This window comes from Lampetra planeri, chromosome 4 (genome assembly GCF_965212315.1).
Source record: "Lampetra planeri chromosome 4, kcLamPlan1.2.h2, whole genome shotgun sequence".
Taxonomy (NCBI): Eukaryota; Metazoa; Chordata; class Hyperoartia; order Petromyzontiformes; family Petromyzontidae; genus Lampetra; species Lampetra planeri.
Window position 1 is genome coordinate 21,965,812 of NC_136110.1, and position 14,360 is coordinate 21,980,171.

The 14,360-nt window shown below is 50.0% G+C and overlaps 1 protein-coding gene across 1 annotated transcript in view; it reads left to right on the forward strand.

Annotated features, from left to right (window-relative positions):
• LOC144717842 (GRB2-associated and regulator of MAPK protein-like) overlaps positions 1–14,360 on the forward strand; it is a 93,109-nt gene that overhangs the window by 19,886 nt on the left and 58,863 nt on the right. Inside the window, exon 2 of the mRNA XM_078593542.1 lies at positions 11,532–11,672. Within this exon, the coding sequence (XP_078449668.1) occupies positions 11,532–11,672 (141 nt within the window). The remainder of the gene's footprint in view (positions 1–11,531; positions 11,673–14,360) is intronic.

Here is a 14,360-nt window from a genome sequence, read left to right on the forward strand (position 1 = left end):
CATTGGCTTTCCAGACACATATTATCCAGCAAAATTATAGATTGGTTTTGACCTTTTGGATTTAATCACCAGACTTTGGTTTGTTAAACACGAATCTGAACGATTTTATATTTTACCAGGTGGGGCCCACTCAGCTATTTGGCTCTTTTTCAAAAGCAAACCTGGCCTCCACATTTGATAGCTCAACAAAGTGCCGTATCATCACGTGGATCTTGTTTATAGCAGACAAATAATCGAAACGCACGTTGATTCTAAATGTGGAGTAAAAAACCGGAGGACCCGGAGAAAAGTTCATGCGACCACGGTGAGAGAGAGCGAGAGAGACACGCAGACTCCAAATATCCAGCAGGCATCGTCAGGGTATTTACCGGATACAGTGCAGTCAAAAAGCAGGCTCGCGTGTGAGGCCTGCGTGTGCGTTCGCACGTCTCTCCGCATAATAAAAAAAAAAGGTCAAGGCGCAGCCCTGCAATTATTCGCTCGCGCCACCACTCACGGGAAGGGCCCTCCACTCGAGAGAGGCCCTCCAGAGAGTATGTGGGCCTACTATCTTCCACGCCGGCCGGCGGTTGTCTTTGAAGAGTTGGGAGCACCCACGGTTTACCCCACCGCACTCGACTTGCCATTTGACGAGCTGCGATGTGCCCCACAGCTCGTCCACTCAGCCTTCTGCTGAAGTGGACAGGCGGGGGTGGAGGGATGGGAATCTGAGAAACTTACACCATCGTTTCAACTTCCTCGCTGTGGGGGGGGGGGGGCTTGAACCGGTGACCTCTGGATCGCGAGTCCAGTGTGCTAACCATTACACCGCGGTGGCAGCTTCTGTCATGCATTGTAATGTGACTCGGTTTCGAGGTGCGGCGTCCCAGTGTTTGTAGTGGTTTCCATGCCGTGATAAAAAAAAAACAACAACCCCTCTACGTTTCGCGGACACATTCGTTGGAAAGGCACGCCTTAATGTTTTCTCGACGTGCGCAATGAAATTCTACCGAGCCAAATTTGTTTGCAAGCTGACACCCTCCTGCGCTAAAGACGTCACCTTGTAAAACAAAAAAATGTTCACACACCCCCGGCTCCCTCCGCGCCAGTGACAAAGGTGAAAGGTAGTTGATGAACTCTTTTACTGCGGTTTTCATGACCGCTCAAAAGCGCTGGGGCTTACGCAATTCTCACACGCGTGATACGTGCATCAAGACGCGGGTGGCAGAAAAGGGGCCTGCCTGTAGTAGTGGGGAATAACGAGTGCTCGGAGATGACCCACGCATGCGGGGAGATCACCCAAAGTGCACTACACACACAGAGTGTCTAACTTGTGTGAGTGTGTGTGAGTGTGTGAGTGCGTGAGTGAGTGTGTGTTTCTGTATGGTACGATGAGCCTGTACAGCGATGATATGGGGGGGGGGGCGGCATATCTCGGATCCTGCACTCCGTGGAGGTTGGTCTGATAGTCCGCCAAAAACAAAAAAAAATGTTACGTAACCTAAACTTCCGCTGGAAGAGATCCACGATTTAATTTGCGAATTTCAGGATCAACGGTCCCACGGATTATGGGAGAAGTCGCGAACCGCAAATTCGTGCAAATCGCCGATTATCAGAGTCCCGCTGTGATTGTCTTCACGATCTTTGCTTTTGGCGAGGCCAAGCTGAAGTCGGGCTCTTGACAACCGCGCTTCGCGCGTATTCACGACTCCTGCGAGTGTTTTGGGATGAAGGCTAGAACCGTACTGCAAGTGTATTCAATATCGATTCAATTACCCAGAGCACAGCATTCGTATCGCGGAGGCTGCTGTCGCCTTAAACTAGCACGGAGCACACGCACCCCACACCCCCCGTGGGCTTCGAAACAAGTCTCGGTTTGTATTCATGTTACGCAAACAAACGTTTCGCGTTTATGCTCGAAATTGTGCACTTTTGCGCGTAGAGACAAAGGTCTCGTTTTAATCCGAGGTTCGTACGTCTGTAGAATTGCTTCACTGTTCAGCGTGCACCCATTGAAGGTGGCACGGCACCACAACGCCGCACAAGAGAGAGTGGTTGGGGTCAGTGCCACAAAAACCAAGCCACCTTTGTGCTGATATTGACACGGAATCAGTTTCCCATTTTAGGTCGAGTTGGCATAGGGGAGGCCCGGTAAACTTTTTGTGTATTGTGACCGAGAGTCTAACCTAAATCACTAAGATTGCATGTTAGTGTGCTTCACCAACATACCAAAGAGAATGTTGTCTTTGGGATGGTATCCTTTGGTAAGATAACCTTAACAGACCGAAGAAGCAAGTGCTGTGAAGAAGCAAGTGCTGTTAGCGAGCATCTATGAAGGCCAGCACGGTACACGAGAGAGGGTGGGTGGCCAGCACCATGCCCGGCCGCCTTGATCTCCCCAGTGGCGATGTTTACACACCACATTTGAGGCTGAGTCGACCTAAGGGAGGCCCAGGAATACTTCAGGTGATCATCTGGCTGTGAACGGGAATCGAACCCGCGATGCTGGGTTCATAGTGCAGCACGCTAACTGCTACATTATTGTATTCGCAAGCACCTATTCGGACCAATGTAGCACACAATGACTGCCGTGGCCAGCACCAATGCTCTGTTGCACCCCCCCCCCCCCCCAATTCTAATGTTCACACACTGTATGTACGTACCTGCTACTCATTTAAGGCTGAACTGACCTAGAGGAGGCCTGGAACTGCGTCAAACACCACTCGCCACTGCTGTTATCCGTGGCTGGCAATTGAACCCGGGTTGATGGGCTCGTAGCAACTTGAAAGAGCCTCTGCACCTCCACCACCTCCCACAAAACGAAGACGAATAGATCCCCCGCGTGGCCTTTAACTGGCCGTTTGGGGCAAGCGCTGTTCGCCAGCTCCGGTATTTGGGCCGGCACAGCGCACGAGAGGGCATTGTGGCCCCGAACCATGCCCAGCCGCCTCTGTGTTCCAGAGCGCTGAAGTTTGCACACTGCGCCGGAACACCAGTTCGGACATTACTCACCACTGTGTGTCTATGTATGTTGAACTTCATTCGCACCTAATTCTAGATTTGAAGCTTTCGTGACTGCAAGGATTCATACTCTTAGTTTTTTCGGTAAAGTCACGTATTAATTTTAATTTTGAAATTAAAATGAATAATATTTTTTAGTAATTTTAATTTAATTTTTTTACCTACGTAACTTCACCCGAAAAAAGAGTATTCATTCGCACCGTACGTAGCCAACCGTTGCTAGCGATGACGATGATTCAAGCTCAGGTGGCCAGTAACCACTGCATCACAGCTTCCCTCGGATACACGCACGCTCTTGTCATCAGCGTACATAGCCCAAAGGGTGTTTGGAAAGAATAATTAATCCCCGCTTCCAAAGAGCTTGAGGTCAGCCGAGTTCTTCTGATGCATTCGTTTTAATCAAAACAGCTACAGTTTACCGCATCGGTCTTTTCATTATTTCAATGTCGCTTTTGATACGTATCAAATAAAGCTGGAATCGCTGCTATGGTCATTGGGCGATTGTGGCAGGAGGGCCCGGCCGGATGTCTAGAAGCATTGGCGCGCTGCACGATCGAATTCATCATCTTGTGTTCACACGGCATGCCCTCCTCCTCCTCCCTTGGTTCTCGACATTTGGGGAAGCTGCAAACCGCCAAGTCAAGGGCAGCAATTGCTTCCCTTACAGCGCAGGGCGAACTCGATGGCAAAGTGACGTCGCCTCCTTGTGTCGTAGTGTGCAGAGCGGGCGGGGTGGCGGGGCTGCTCTGTGTTTGTTTAGTTAACGATGTCTCTTGTTGGTGTGTGTGAGTGTGTGTGTGAGAGTGTGTGTGAGTGAGTGCGTGAGAGTGTGTGTGAGTGAGTGAGTGTGTGAGTGTGTGTGTGAGTGAGTGAGTGTGTGAGTGTGTGTGTGAGTGCGTGAGTGAGTGTGTGTGTGTGGGTGTGTGGGTGTGTGAGTGTGTGTGGGTGCGTGAGTGTGTGTGGGTGCGTGAGTGTGTGCGTGAGTGTGTGCGTGAGTGAGTGCGTGAGTGAGTGTGAGTGAGTGCGTTCGTGTGTGTGTGTGAGTGTGTGTGTGTGAGTGTGTGTGAGTGTGTGTGAGTGTGTGAGTGAGTGCGTGAGAGTGGTGTGTGTGAGTGTGTGTGAGTGAGTGTGTGTGAGTTTGTGTGTGAGTGTGTGTGTGAGTGTGTGTGAGTGCGTGAGTGTGTGCGTGAGTGTGTGTGAGTGTGAGTGAGTGTGTGTGTGAGTGCGTTCGTGTGTGAGTGTGTGTGTGTGAGTGAATGTGTGAGTGAGTGTGTGTTAGTGTGTGAGTGCGTGAGTGTGTGTGTATGAGTGTGTGTGTGAGTGTGTGTGTGAGTGTGTGTATGAGTGTGTGTGAGTGTGTGTGAGTGCGTGTGAGTGCGTGTGAGTGTGAGTGAGTGTGTGTGTGAGTGAGTGTGTATGAGTATGTGTGAGTGAGCGTACTGCGTGGGGTGTGTGTTCACGTGTTTGTCTTTGTGGGTTGAGGCGGTGGTTTTGCAGCGGTTAGCAACAGCACCGCCCTACGAACTCGTCGGTGAGTCGAGTTCCATCGGTGGCCACGGCTCAAGAAGGCAGCACGCGAGTCGGGCGTCTGAAGCTGTCTTCTAAGAGACCTTCCCTTCGGTCGACTCGGCCTCAAATGAGTACCCGGTGCTCCGTGTAAAGGGGCCGTCCATAAATGACGTCACGCGATTTTGGACGATTTTTGACCCCCCCCCCCTCGTCACACGGCGTCACAAAAAGTCAGACCCCCCCCCCTCAAATATGACGTCACAAAGCTCTGTCCCCCCCCCCCCCCCCAAAACAATATTTTCATTTTGAAAATAAGACATGCTTCAAATCGCTTTAAACTATTATCATTGTAGTGCGTATTTAACTCTAATGTTGTAGGAGTGTTGTTATAACAATTCTATATTTATTTAAAGTTTGATGTGACGTCACATTTCTCAACCCCCCCCCCCCTCGTCACACATCGTCACAAATGTCTAACCCTTCCCCCCCCCAGGTGCGTGACGTCATTTATGGACGGCCCCTTCGTGTGCGTGGCATAATGAACTCGGCGACTAAAATACAATTTCCCTGCCGTGACGAACATCAGTGGCAAGTGGCATCAGAACTTGTTTTATCTGGACTTCCCCTACATGCATGTTGCAATGTGGTAAACATCCGCATTGGAGAGACAAAGGCGGCCAGGCGTGGTTCTGGCCGCACCGTTTCCTCTTGTGCACAGTGATGGCTTTCATAGCTGTATGCTAACAGCACCTGCCCCTGGAGTCTATAAGGCAATCCAAACACTTTCTCTCGTGTCCATCTGTCTTGTGTATCATTACACCGCCGGTCTGGAGTTGAACGGCCAATATTGGTCGAAGATTGTGCGAACAAAGCCATCGGCTGGCCTGTGAGTAATCTAGATTAGAAGTTTTCGTGACCGTAGGGACCCATACTCTTTGGTTCTTTCGGTGAAGTCACGTGGGTAGAAAATAAAATAAATTAAATCACGACGCTTCGGGCGCAACACAAGCGTCCGTCATCAGGTGGGACAACCATAGCAAGAAACAATTGCTGAAAAAGTGTTGCGCCCGAAACGTCGTGATGTAATTTATTTTATTTTATACCTACGTGACTTTACCGAAAGAACCAAAAAGTATGGCCTGTGAGAGCCCGCGTTGTTTTTTGAAAACTTGCAATGCAATGCATGCACACATGCATTATTTAGTCTGTACAGTAAACCAATTTAATTTGCACCTACATGTGTAAGTACGGTGCCGTGCCTATTCACATTCTCGGTCACTACATGTTTGTTCCACTTTCTTTTTGGTTTTCAGAAAATGAAAAAGACCTTCAATGAAAGACTGGAACGAGTGAATAGATTCTCCAATGGTATTTGCGAACTATGGACAGAATTGAATGTGCTTCGTCAATGACATTTTTTAAATTCAAGATTTCCCATCACTTTCATCTCATCACGTAGAACAATTACGTATGTTCTTGTCGAGCAGCCTTGCAAGCCAATACTTTCCAGCAGCAATTGTTTTAGTTCAAGTTTTAAGTCAAAGTGTCCTCTTTTCTCAAATGAGCACTTGGGCAGCACTCAACACAGCTGGTGGCCCTGGCTCCTGGGGCTATAGGTAAACATTCCACGATTTCATGGTGGGAGCCAGTCTACCCGTTGACCTTCCACAAAGTGGCACTTATTTCATCAACCTCGGAGGGACAATGAGATGAGACCCTCAACTGGATATTGACCTCGCCACCTTCTGATTTTGAGCCCCCAGTTCCTGATGCATTTCACGGGTGTACTCGCTATACCTTGCCCCATGCCCCCCCCCCACCCCTTTCACATCTCACTCTACCTCCAAGTACTCTCGGCTCCAGCAACCAACGCTTTCTGTTGAGTCAGCTTCGCTCGGTGGGACGCCACTCGATTCTCCTCTGCTGCCACCAGAGTTTGGCACCAACATCCGTGCCGATCAGTCGCTGCCCTTGTTCAAGGCTAGGCCGAAGACTTTTGTGTTTTCCTCTGCCCATGAGTGATTGTCTTTCATATAACTTTATATATATATATCTGTGCAGCACATTGATGTCCATTTTGGACACTATATGAATGTTGTTGTTTTGAACGTTTTGGCCATGCTACCTGGCCAGATTTTATGATGATCTGTACGGTATGCGTCATTGCAGTATGAAGAAGAATCATTTACAGCTCTTGGGCATTCCACTCATGGATGTGTGTGTGGGTGCGTGCACGTGTGTGTGTGTGGGTGCATGCATGTGTGTGTGTGTGGGTGCGTGCACGTGTGTGTGTGTGCGTGCACGTGTGTGTGTGTGTGTGTGGGTGCGTGCACGTGTGTGTGTGTGCGTGCACGTGTGTGTGTGTGTGTGTGCATGCACGTGTGTGTGTGTGTGGGTGCGTGCACGTGTGTGTGTGTGTGCATGCACGTGTGTGTGTGTGTGTGCATGCACGTGTGTGTGTGTGTGCATGCACGTGTGTGTGTGTGTGGGTGCGTGCACGTGTGTGTGCGTGTGTGTGCGGAAAGGTAGTGAAGTGGTTAGCGCGCTGCGCTACAAACCCGATGACCCGAGTTCGATTCCCGCTCACGGCCAACACCAGTGATGATTATCTGAACTCGTCATGGGCCTCCCCTAGGTCGACTCAGCCTCAAAGTAGTACCTGGTGCAGTGTGTAAAAAACATCACTACTGGGGAGACAAAGGCGGTCGGGCATTGTGCAGGCCACCCACTCCCTTCGTGCGCCGTGCCGGCCTTGAAAGCTGCTCGCTAACAGCACTTGCCCCAACAGTCTGTTAAGCCTATACGGGTGATCTTTGCCTTTACCTTTGCACGTGTATGCACGCCAGAGTTGCCCATGGTTTCCACGCGATGCTGATACATTCCCTGACCTTTTTGCGGGCTGCTCACGACGCACACACGCGCGCCTCGCCTCGGGCGGCCGAGAAATATCTGCGACAGCGCAAAGCCCGCCACGAGCCGTCGGCTGGAACCTGTTTGACACTTGGCCGTGGCGGTGACGACGGCGGTGGCAGTGCGCATTGTTCGCCCACTAACAATTGGTGGCGAATCCTTGCAGGCGATTTTGTTCGTTTGGACGCGAAGGGGTTCTTCGTTGACCAGCAGTGAAAGGGGGCCCTCGACCTCGACACTTTGGAACGGTGTCTACATCCACCTCGGCAGCGTGTTGTTATTTTGGCTTTGCGTCTATAAAGCGCCGCTCGCAGTTGGCGGAAGATCTCGTTTTTTTTAATTCTCACATTCATTTTGCGATTCGCATCTCTTCGCTTGTGAAACAAACAATAACACGGCCTTGCTGTTTTACACTGATCGGGGTTCATGCAGGAGCACTATATTCCTCCTACGTCGGTCAACCCTGCAGTGCAGTGTTTATACTCGTTGATTCTTTCGGTAAAGTCACGTACGTGTGGGCCTACTTCAGCAGTTGTTTCTTGCTGTGGGTGTCCCCACCTGATGACGAACGCCTGGGTTGCGCCCGAAACGTCGTGATTTAATTTATTTTATATTTTATACCTACGTGACTTTACCGAAAGAACCAAAGAGTATGGATCCTTGCAGTCACAGAAACTTCGAATCTAGTAGAGTGTTTGTATAACAGGTCTGGACTGCCCCTTGCTGATGAGACATCAGGAAGTTGACACCGGTCCAGAATTTGCCTGCGCAGCAGAAAAATGCGGCCTGAAAACACTGGCCCTGAAGACTGCATTGTCTGGTGGACTAAAATATAGCTTTATTTTATCATTTTGAGATTGGGAATGCCTAACTTGTAGAGCTGCATCACAGATCCAATTTGTGTGGGGTGTAGGTTCATGCCCTGGCCAGGGTGAGCTTAGCGGATCATTGTTGTCATCATCATCATCCATGACGTCTTCCTGTTGTAGAAGATGTCTTCACAATTCCGGCAAATCGCGTGATGATGCTGGTTATAATCACCAGTGAAACGCCATTAACTCAAATTGTAAATGTTGTGGGTTTGCTCTACAACGTAGGAGTAACAAATTTGCGCATTCTGTTCACGTAACACACATCACCAATTGGCTGTGTCGGGTGGAGGTGGGTGTATGACATTAACATTTAACGCGATCTAACCCCCCAAAAAATCGTTATCGTGAATAATAATATCGGTCACGAAAGCGTACGTGTAAAATTTACCATCATCGTTATCGCCGATCATCCCTCTGGGATGTGTAAAACGAATTCTGCCTAATGAGGCTCCACAGCTTCGGTGGGAAGTCGGGTAGCAGTGGTTGCTACTTGTGGGGGACATGGCTAAATGTGGAATTTCCAGTACTGGGCCGGGACCACGAACAAAACTTGAGCAACTCCAAGCGCACTCTTGGGCAGGGTGAGGTAGTTCAACTTATCCGTGCTGGAAAACGTCCAATTATTTTGCCATGGTGCTCCAGCTCTTTCATTGCTGTGTCAGACTGCATTAAGTGAATTAAAGGGGGGTGCGCCGGCGTGGGGGGGGGGGAATAAAACAAAATCCTCTGAGCTGTGCTTAAAGCTTTTCGCAGCCAGTCAGCCAATTTGGCACGCAGTGTTTAAATAGCCTGTTGTTGGTTAAGAATGTTGCCACTACCAAATAGCCACGGGATGGTCCGCAGAAATCCGTGCTCGGAATTCCGTTATTGCCGGAGTGGCTTCGCAAACAAAGAACAAGGAGGATGGAGGGGATCGCTGCACTGTATTGACGAGAGGAATGCACACGCACAGCCTCCCATCTGCTACTCATCGGCAACCTCGTTGCGTTGTGTGTGGATTTGTCTCCTATTAGCGCGCGCGTGCGTGCGTGCGCGTGGAAATATTAACTGGGTTGGAGCAGTGGGTTCGTGTCCTGCGTTACGAACCCAGCGACCTATGTTCGAGTCCCGGTTGAGGGCAACATCGGTGACGATTATCCGATCCGGTGTTAACTACGTCGCCTTGGTATACAGGAGGGTCACGGGTTCGATCCCGGCCCTGACGCCTGAGTATTTGGAGTTTGCATGTTCTCCCCGTGGTCGCGTGGTTTTTCTCTCCGGATCCTCCGGTTTTTTCCCCCTCCACATTTAGAATCAACGTGCGTTTTGAGTGTTTGGCTGCTGTAAATTTCCACGCGATAAGCCACTGAGCTATCATTTGTGCCCAGGTCGTTTCTGCAAAGGAGTTGCTAATATACCTCAGTGGGCCTGTCCGGGTAAAATAAAAAAAAAATAGTTGATTTTACTTAAAATAGTTTTACAATACCATGTACATGAGTTCTATTGCATTCCGTTGCATGTGGGATTCAAAACGAGCATGGCCCCCCTCGAGGTTGACTCGGCCTTAAATGATCGCGGTGTGTAATCACGTGCTTGGTGCTGGCTATACGACTCCATTAATAGGTGCTCGCTAACATCACTTCCTCGTTTAGTCTATAAGGCTAAATAGGGTATCTATCTTTGCGTTCGTGTGTGCGCGCGCGCGGGTCTGAGTGTTTGTGTGCGTGTATGCGCAGTAATGTCGCTTATGCGTGTTTAACTGAAACTCGAGCCAGACAGATTAACCACGCAGCTTAGCTTGATTTCCCCCCTCCCCTGTACGAAAAAAAACCACGTGTGTGCGGTAACTCAACGAAACGCGAAGAGAAAGAACCACATGGGTAAGGTCGCAAACAGGGATCTGCCACAATGTGCACATTCGGTGCGAACGAGTCGGTGCCATTCTCGACTGTCGGCATTCTCAGTTGCTACTCTTAGTTTTTTCGGTAAAGTCACGTAGGTAAAAAATGAAATAAAAATTAATAAAAATAAAATAATAAAAATCACGACGTTTCGGAGGCAACACAAGTCTCCCGTCATCAGGTGGGATCGTCACAGCCTTGATACAGCAAATCTGGCTGTGACGGTCCCACCTGATGACGGAGACTTGTGTTGCCTCCGAAACGTCGTGATTTTTATTATTTAATTTTTATTAATTTTTATTTCATTTTTTACCTACGTGACTTTACCGAAAAAACTAAGAGTATGAATCCGTGCAGTCACGAAAGCTTAAAATCTAGAATTCTCAGTTCCATTTATTCACGAAAGTAACGCTTAGGCCAGAGCCGTTGTCTGCCTCGCATCTTAGCGGGAGTGATATTGCGTTATGGGGGGGGGGGCACGGCTTGCATGGCATGCCCTCTGCCCGTGGCTGGTGATACACGCACCGATTTAGGGAGTGGGATTCAAATGGAATGGGCTCGGAAGGGATGAGCACAGGCTACGGTGCGATTTAAGTGCGCGATGAGATGACACGGCTGGCGAGAAATCACAGTTGATGTTCGCGTGTCCGTGTTTTGGCAAAGGGGTGACTGAGTGTGTCTGTGTATGTGGGAAAGCATTGACAATGGCCTACCATCCCCACCTGGGTTCGATCCCAGGGACAGGGTACCGGTTGGCGACTACTAACTCTAAACCTGGTCTGGGTCTCACTTAAATCGGCTGAGCCAAAAAAAATAAATGCAATATTGTGATCGACATAAGTGATGGAGTGGGATTAATAATTAAACCGGTTGAGCTTGAGTGTTTGTTTATTTATTTATCATGCTTGTTTACCCAGGCATCTGTATCGCCTGATCTAATTGATGCCTGTTAACAGCACCAGCCCCAACATATTATCCCACTTATCTTTGACTTTGGGCGTCTGGTTGCCCAACTACATTTGTAAACATTCGCGTACGCTGCTTGTGCGTGTCACGCGCTATACCGCGGCTGCAGCAGCCAGGGCATAGTGGGTCGGCGTTCTACAGTTCGATTCCTGTCCACGGCCAACGTCTGACCCGGTTCCGGGCCTCCCCTAGGTTGACTCGACTTGAAATGCTCACCTGGTGCGGTCTGTGAACGTTCGGCACCGGGAAGAAGACAAAGGCGGCCGGGCGTGGTGCTGGCCACCCATCCCATCGTGTGCCCTTTTTTTGCCGGCCTTCATAGGCGCGCCAATATTCGTCTTTGGTTCCTAAAGTATTGATCCTTGTGCGTGCGTGCGTGCGCGTGAGCGAGCAGGCCAGGCGATTGAGGGCCTGCGCGATGGGGACCTGGTGCTCGTGCACTCGTGCCGCCAGTGGACCGCGGTGACGGCGCACAGCCTGGAGGAGGGTCACTACGTGGTGGGGCCCAAGATCGAGATCCCCGTGCACTACTCAGGTGGGCCTCGCACACCACAGCGATGGTGGTGGTGGGGGGGGGGGCGTGGGGATACAAAGGCGGCCGGGGGTTGTGATTTGGCCACACGCGCCTTGGTGCGCCGCGCCGGTCTTAGTCGGCGCCGCTGCTGCTGCTCGCAAACGGCACTTGCCCCCCCGGCTTTGTGTGGGATCTTTGTGTCATTTCCGTTTGGCTGTGTGAGTATGTACGTTGGACTTCTTTCGCACCGTACGTAGCCAACCGTGCTAATCGCAAGTGTGGGAGAAGGACGGCAAACTCTCGTGTTCACGCGCAGCCTCGGTGTCTGTCTCTGTGTTGTCGTACTGTAAATGCTTCTGCGTGTCTCGAAGTCTGCGTCTGTACGTGTAGTCCCGTGCATGCTTCTTCATGCCTTCTCTGTGTGTAGTACTGTCCGTATGTGCTCGCCAACAGCACGTTTGTCCCAACGGTCTGTTAATACGGGGATCTTTGTCTTTGTTTCAAGCGCATGAATGCACGCGTCCGCACGATACGCGCATACACCCAAATGAATGCGCTCGCTCGCCTGCATAGAACGAGCAGCAGCACCGAGTGTTCTCACTCGCTCATTCACAGTTCATTTCTTGCATTGTGGGTTGAACTGCTGTCGGGAGATCAATGCAACAGTAATTAGCATAATCCACATTGAGATGCATTCCTGGCCACAATTCTCATTCACAGTTGATAATTTGTATGCCTAGTACCCGCTCTCACTCACCCCTGGGTTCACTCACTCGGTAACTCATTCCCAAGTTCACTGGCCGGCTAAATAGCTCTCTCACTCGATCCCAATTTTGCTGGCGTGCACCCAAGTTGACACGCATGCCGTACGTATGTTCTATGGTGAACTTCCTTCGCACCGTACGTAGCCAATCGTGCTAATTGGAAGTGCGGGGGGAGGAAAACAGCAACAACTTAGGAGTGCTCACTTGCTCATCAGTTTACTCGCTCGAGTTCACTAACTCACTCGCCGCGAAATTCACCCACTCACCGAGATCACTTATTTATCGAGTTGGCTCACTCGCTGGCCAAGTTCACTCGCTCACGTTGCCCATAGGATTATTAACTTTTTTTTCCGCTGAATGACCGACTACTTGCCCGTTCACCTGTGCTCTGCCAGGGGATTCGTGTCTCATTGCTCACTCGCACAAGGAGCCGGCTGTAGCCAGAGTTATTCCCACAGGCCTGGGGCAGACGTAGTGTGATGCCTCATTTCGTAAGGCAGCAATGCCGCTTAATGATACGACCGTGAGTTCGAATTCCAACCTGGTCTGGCTCGAAGCTTCACCATCATCATCGTTTCTTTCGGGCTGCTAAATAAGTCCACATGTTTTGGGGGAGATGTTCACGGCAGTTATCTAAATGGCTAACAGAGTCTGGTACCTCTCAGCACATGGAATGTGCAATTTCCACCCCTTTCTCATGAAATGAATACCGAATGCCTATTCGAGAGAATGGCGATCACTTGGCCATTCTAGTTGTTTGTGTATTGTCGCGTTGATCACGCAGTCACGCTTAACACGCCACAGTTCCGAGTAAATTGGTTTTATCGCGTTGTTTAAATCGAATTGACTTCCGCGCACTCGACACATTTAATGCTCCCGCTCGGTTTTCTACATAAAAATGCCGCACTCTGCCCCGAGAAAGGGATTGCAGCCTTTTAAACAAGACACTTTTAGCGTAGAGGATTTTCATAGGGTTCACGCCGTTGGCTTTTCTGGTTCAGTGTAACAGCGGCGCGTGTTTTTAGAGCTCTTAACGAGGCTGTAAAACGTATTTTTCTTTAAAGGATGTTAGCAGAGGAGGACCTTGGAAATGTTTAACTGGTTAAAAAAAAAATAAGTTCAGTCCGTCGCTTTTGTTGTTAAGTTCACCCAATCCAAAGGCCATGAAACACGAAAGCAATGTTTGGGAATTTGTGGCCGGTAATTGTCACCGGCAACGCATTTACACCGAGCAAGCATGTCAAGAGTTCGTCGAGAGTTTGCTGAGAAGTGTGTTTTGCTTGAACAACGCTTTTTATGTGCATGTATGTTGAACTTCTTTCACACCGTACGTAGCCAACCGTGCCAATCGGAGGTGTTTGGCCTACATAGCACTCGACCTTGGGTAGTCATGTGACCACTGTGATCTGATTGGAAGTTAGAAGGAGGGGCGGGGGGGGGGCTTAGAGAAAAAGCAATCAGATTTGTCTCCAGATTGGACATAATGTATATATTTTTTTGTTACAATACCGGAGAAAATTCCGTGCCAACTATTGCATTTACATTTTTTGCAACCAACAATTGCCCTCAAATTATCCCGGTGCGTCGAGATGCCCCCCCGCCCCCCACCCCCGCGCGGCAGAGTTTTTGTGAATTTCATTGGAGGAAGAAAGGAAATCCGAGCGTGCAGTTTCACTCGGACGAGATCGGAGGTCGGCTGTGCCCTCCCTCTTCGTGGAGAACGGATGTATCGCTCGGTTCCACGGCTCTGGTGTCCCAGATTCGGCGACATCTCCACCAATCCGACGTTAAAGCACCATGACGGGGCTTGTGGAGGGGCTTGGTGTGGTGTGAGGGTGTGTGGCTAATACTCAACCTTACCCCAAGGCACATGCACATACCATCATCATTGCCCCCCCCCTCCTGCCCTGCGCTCGCGTGTGTGCGGCGGCACAAGCAACCAACG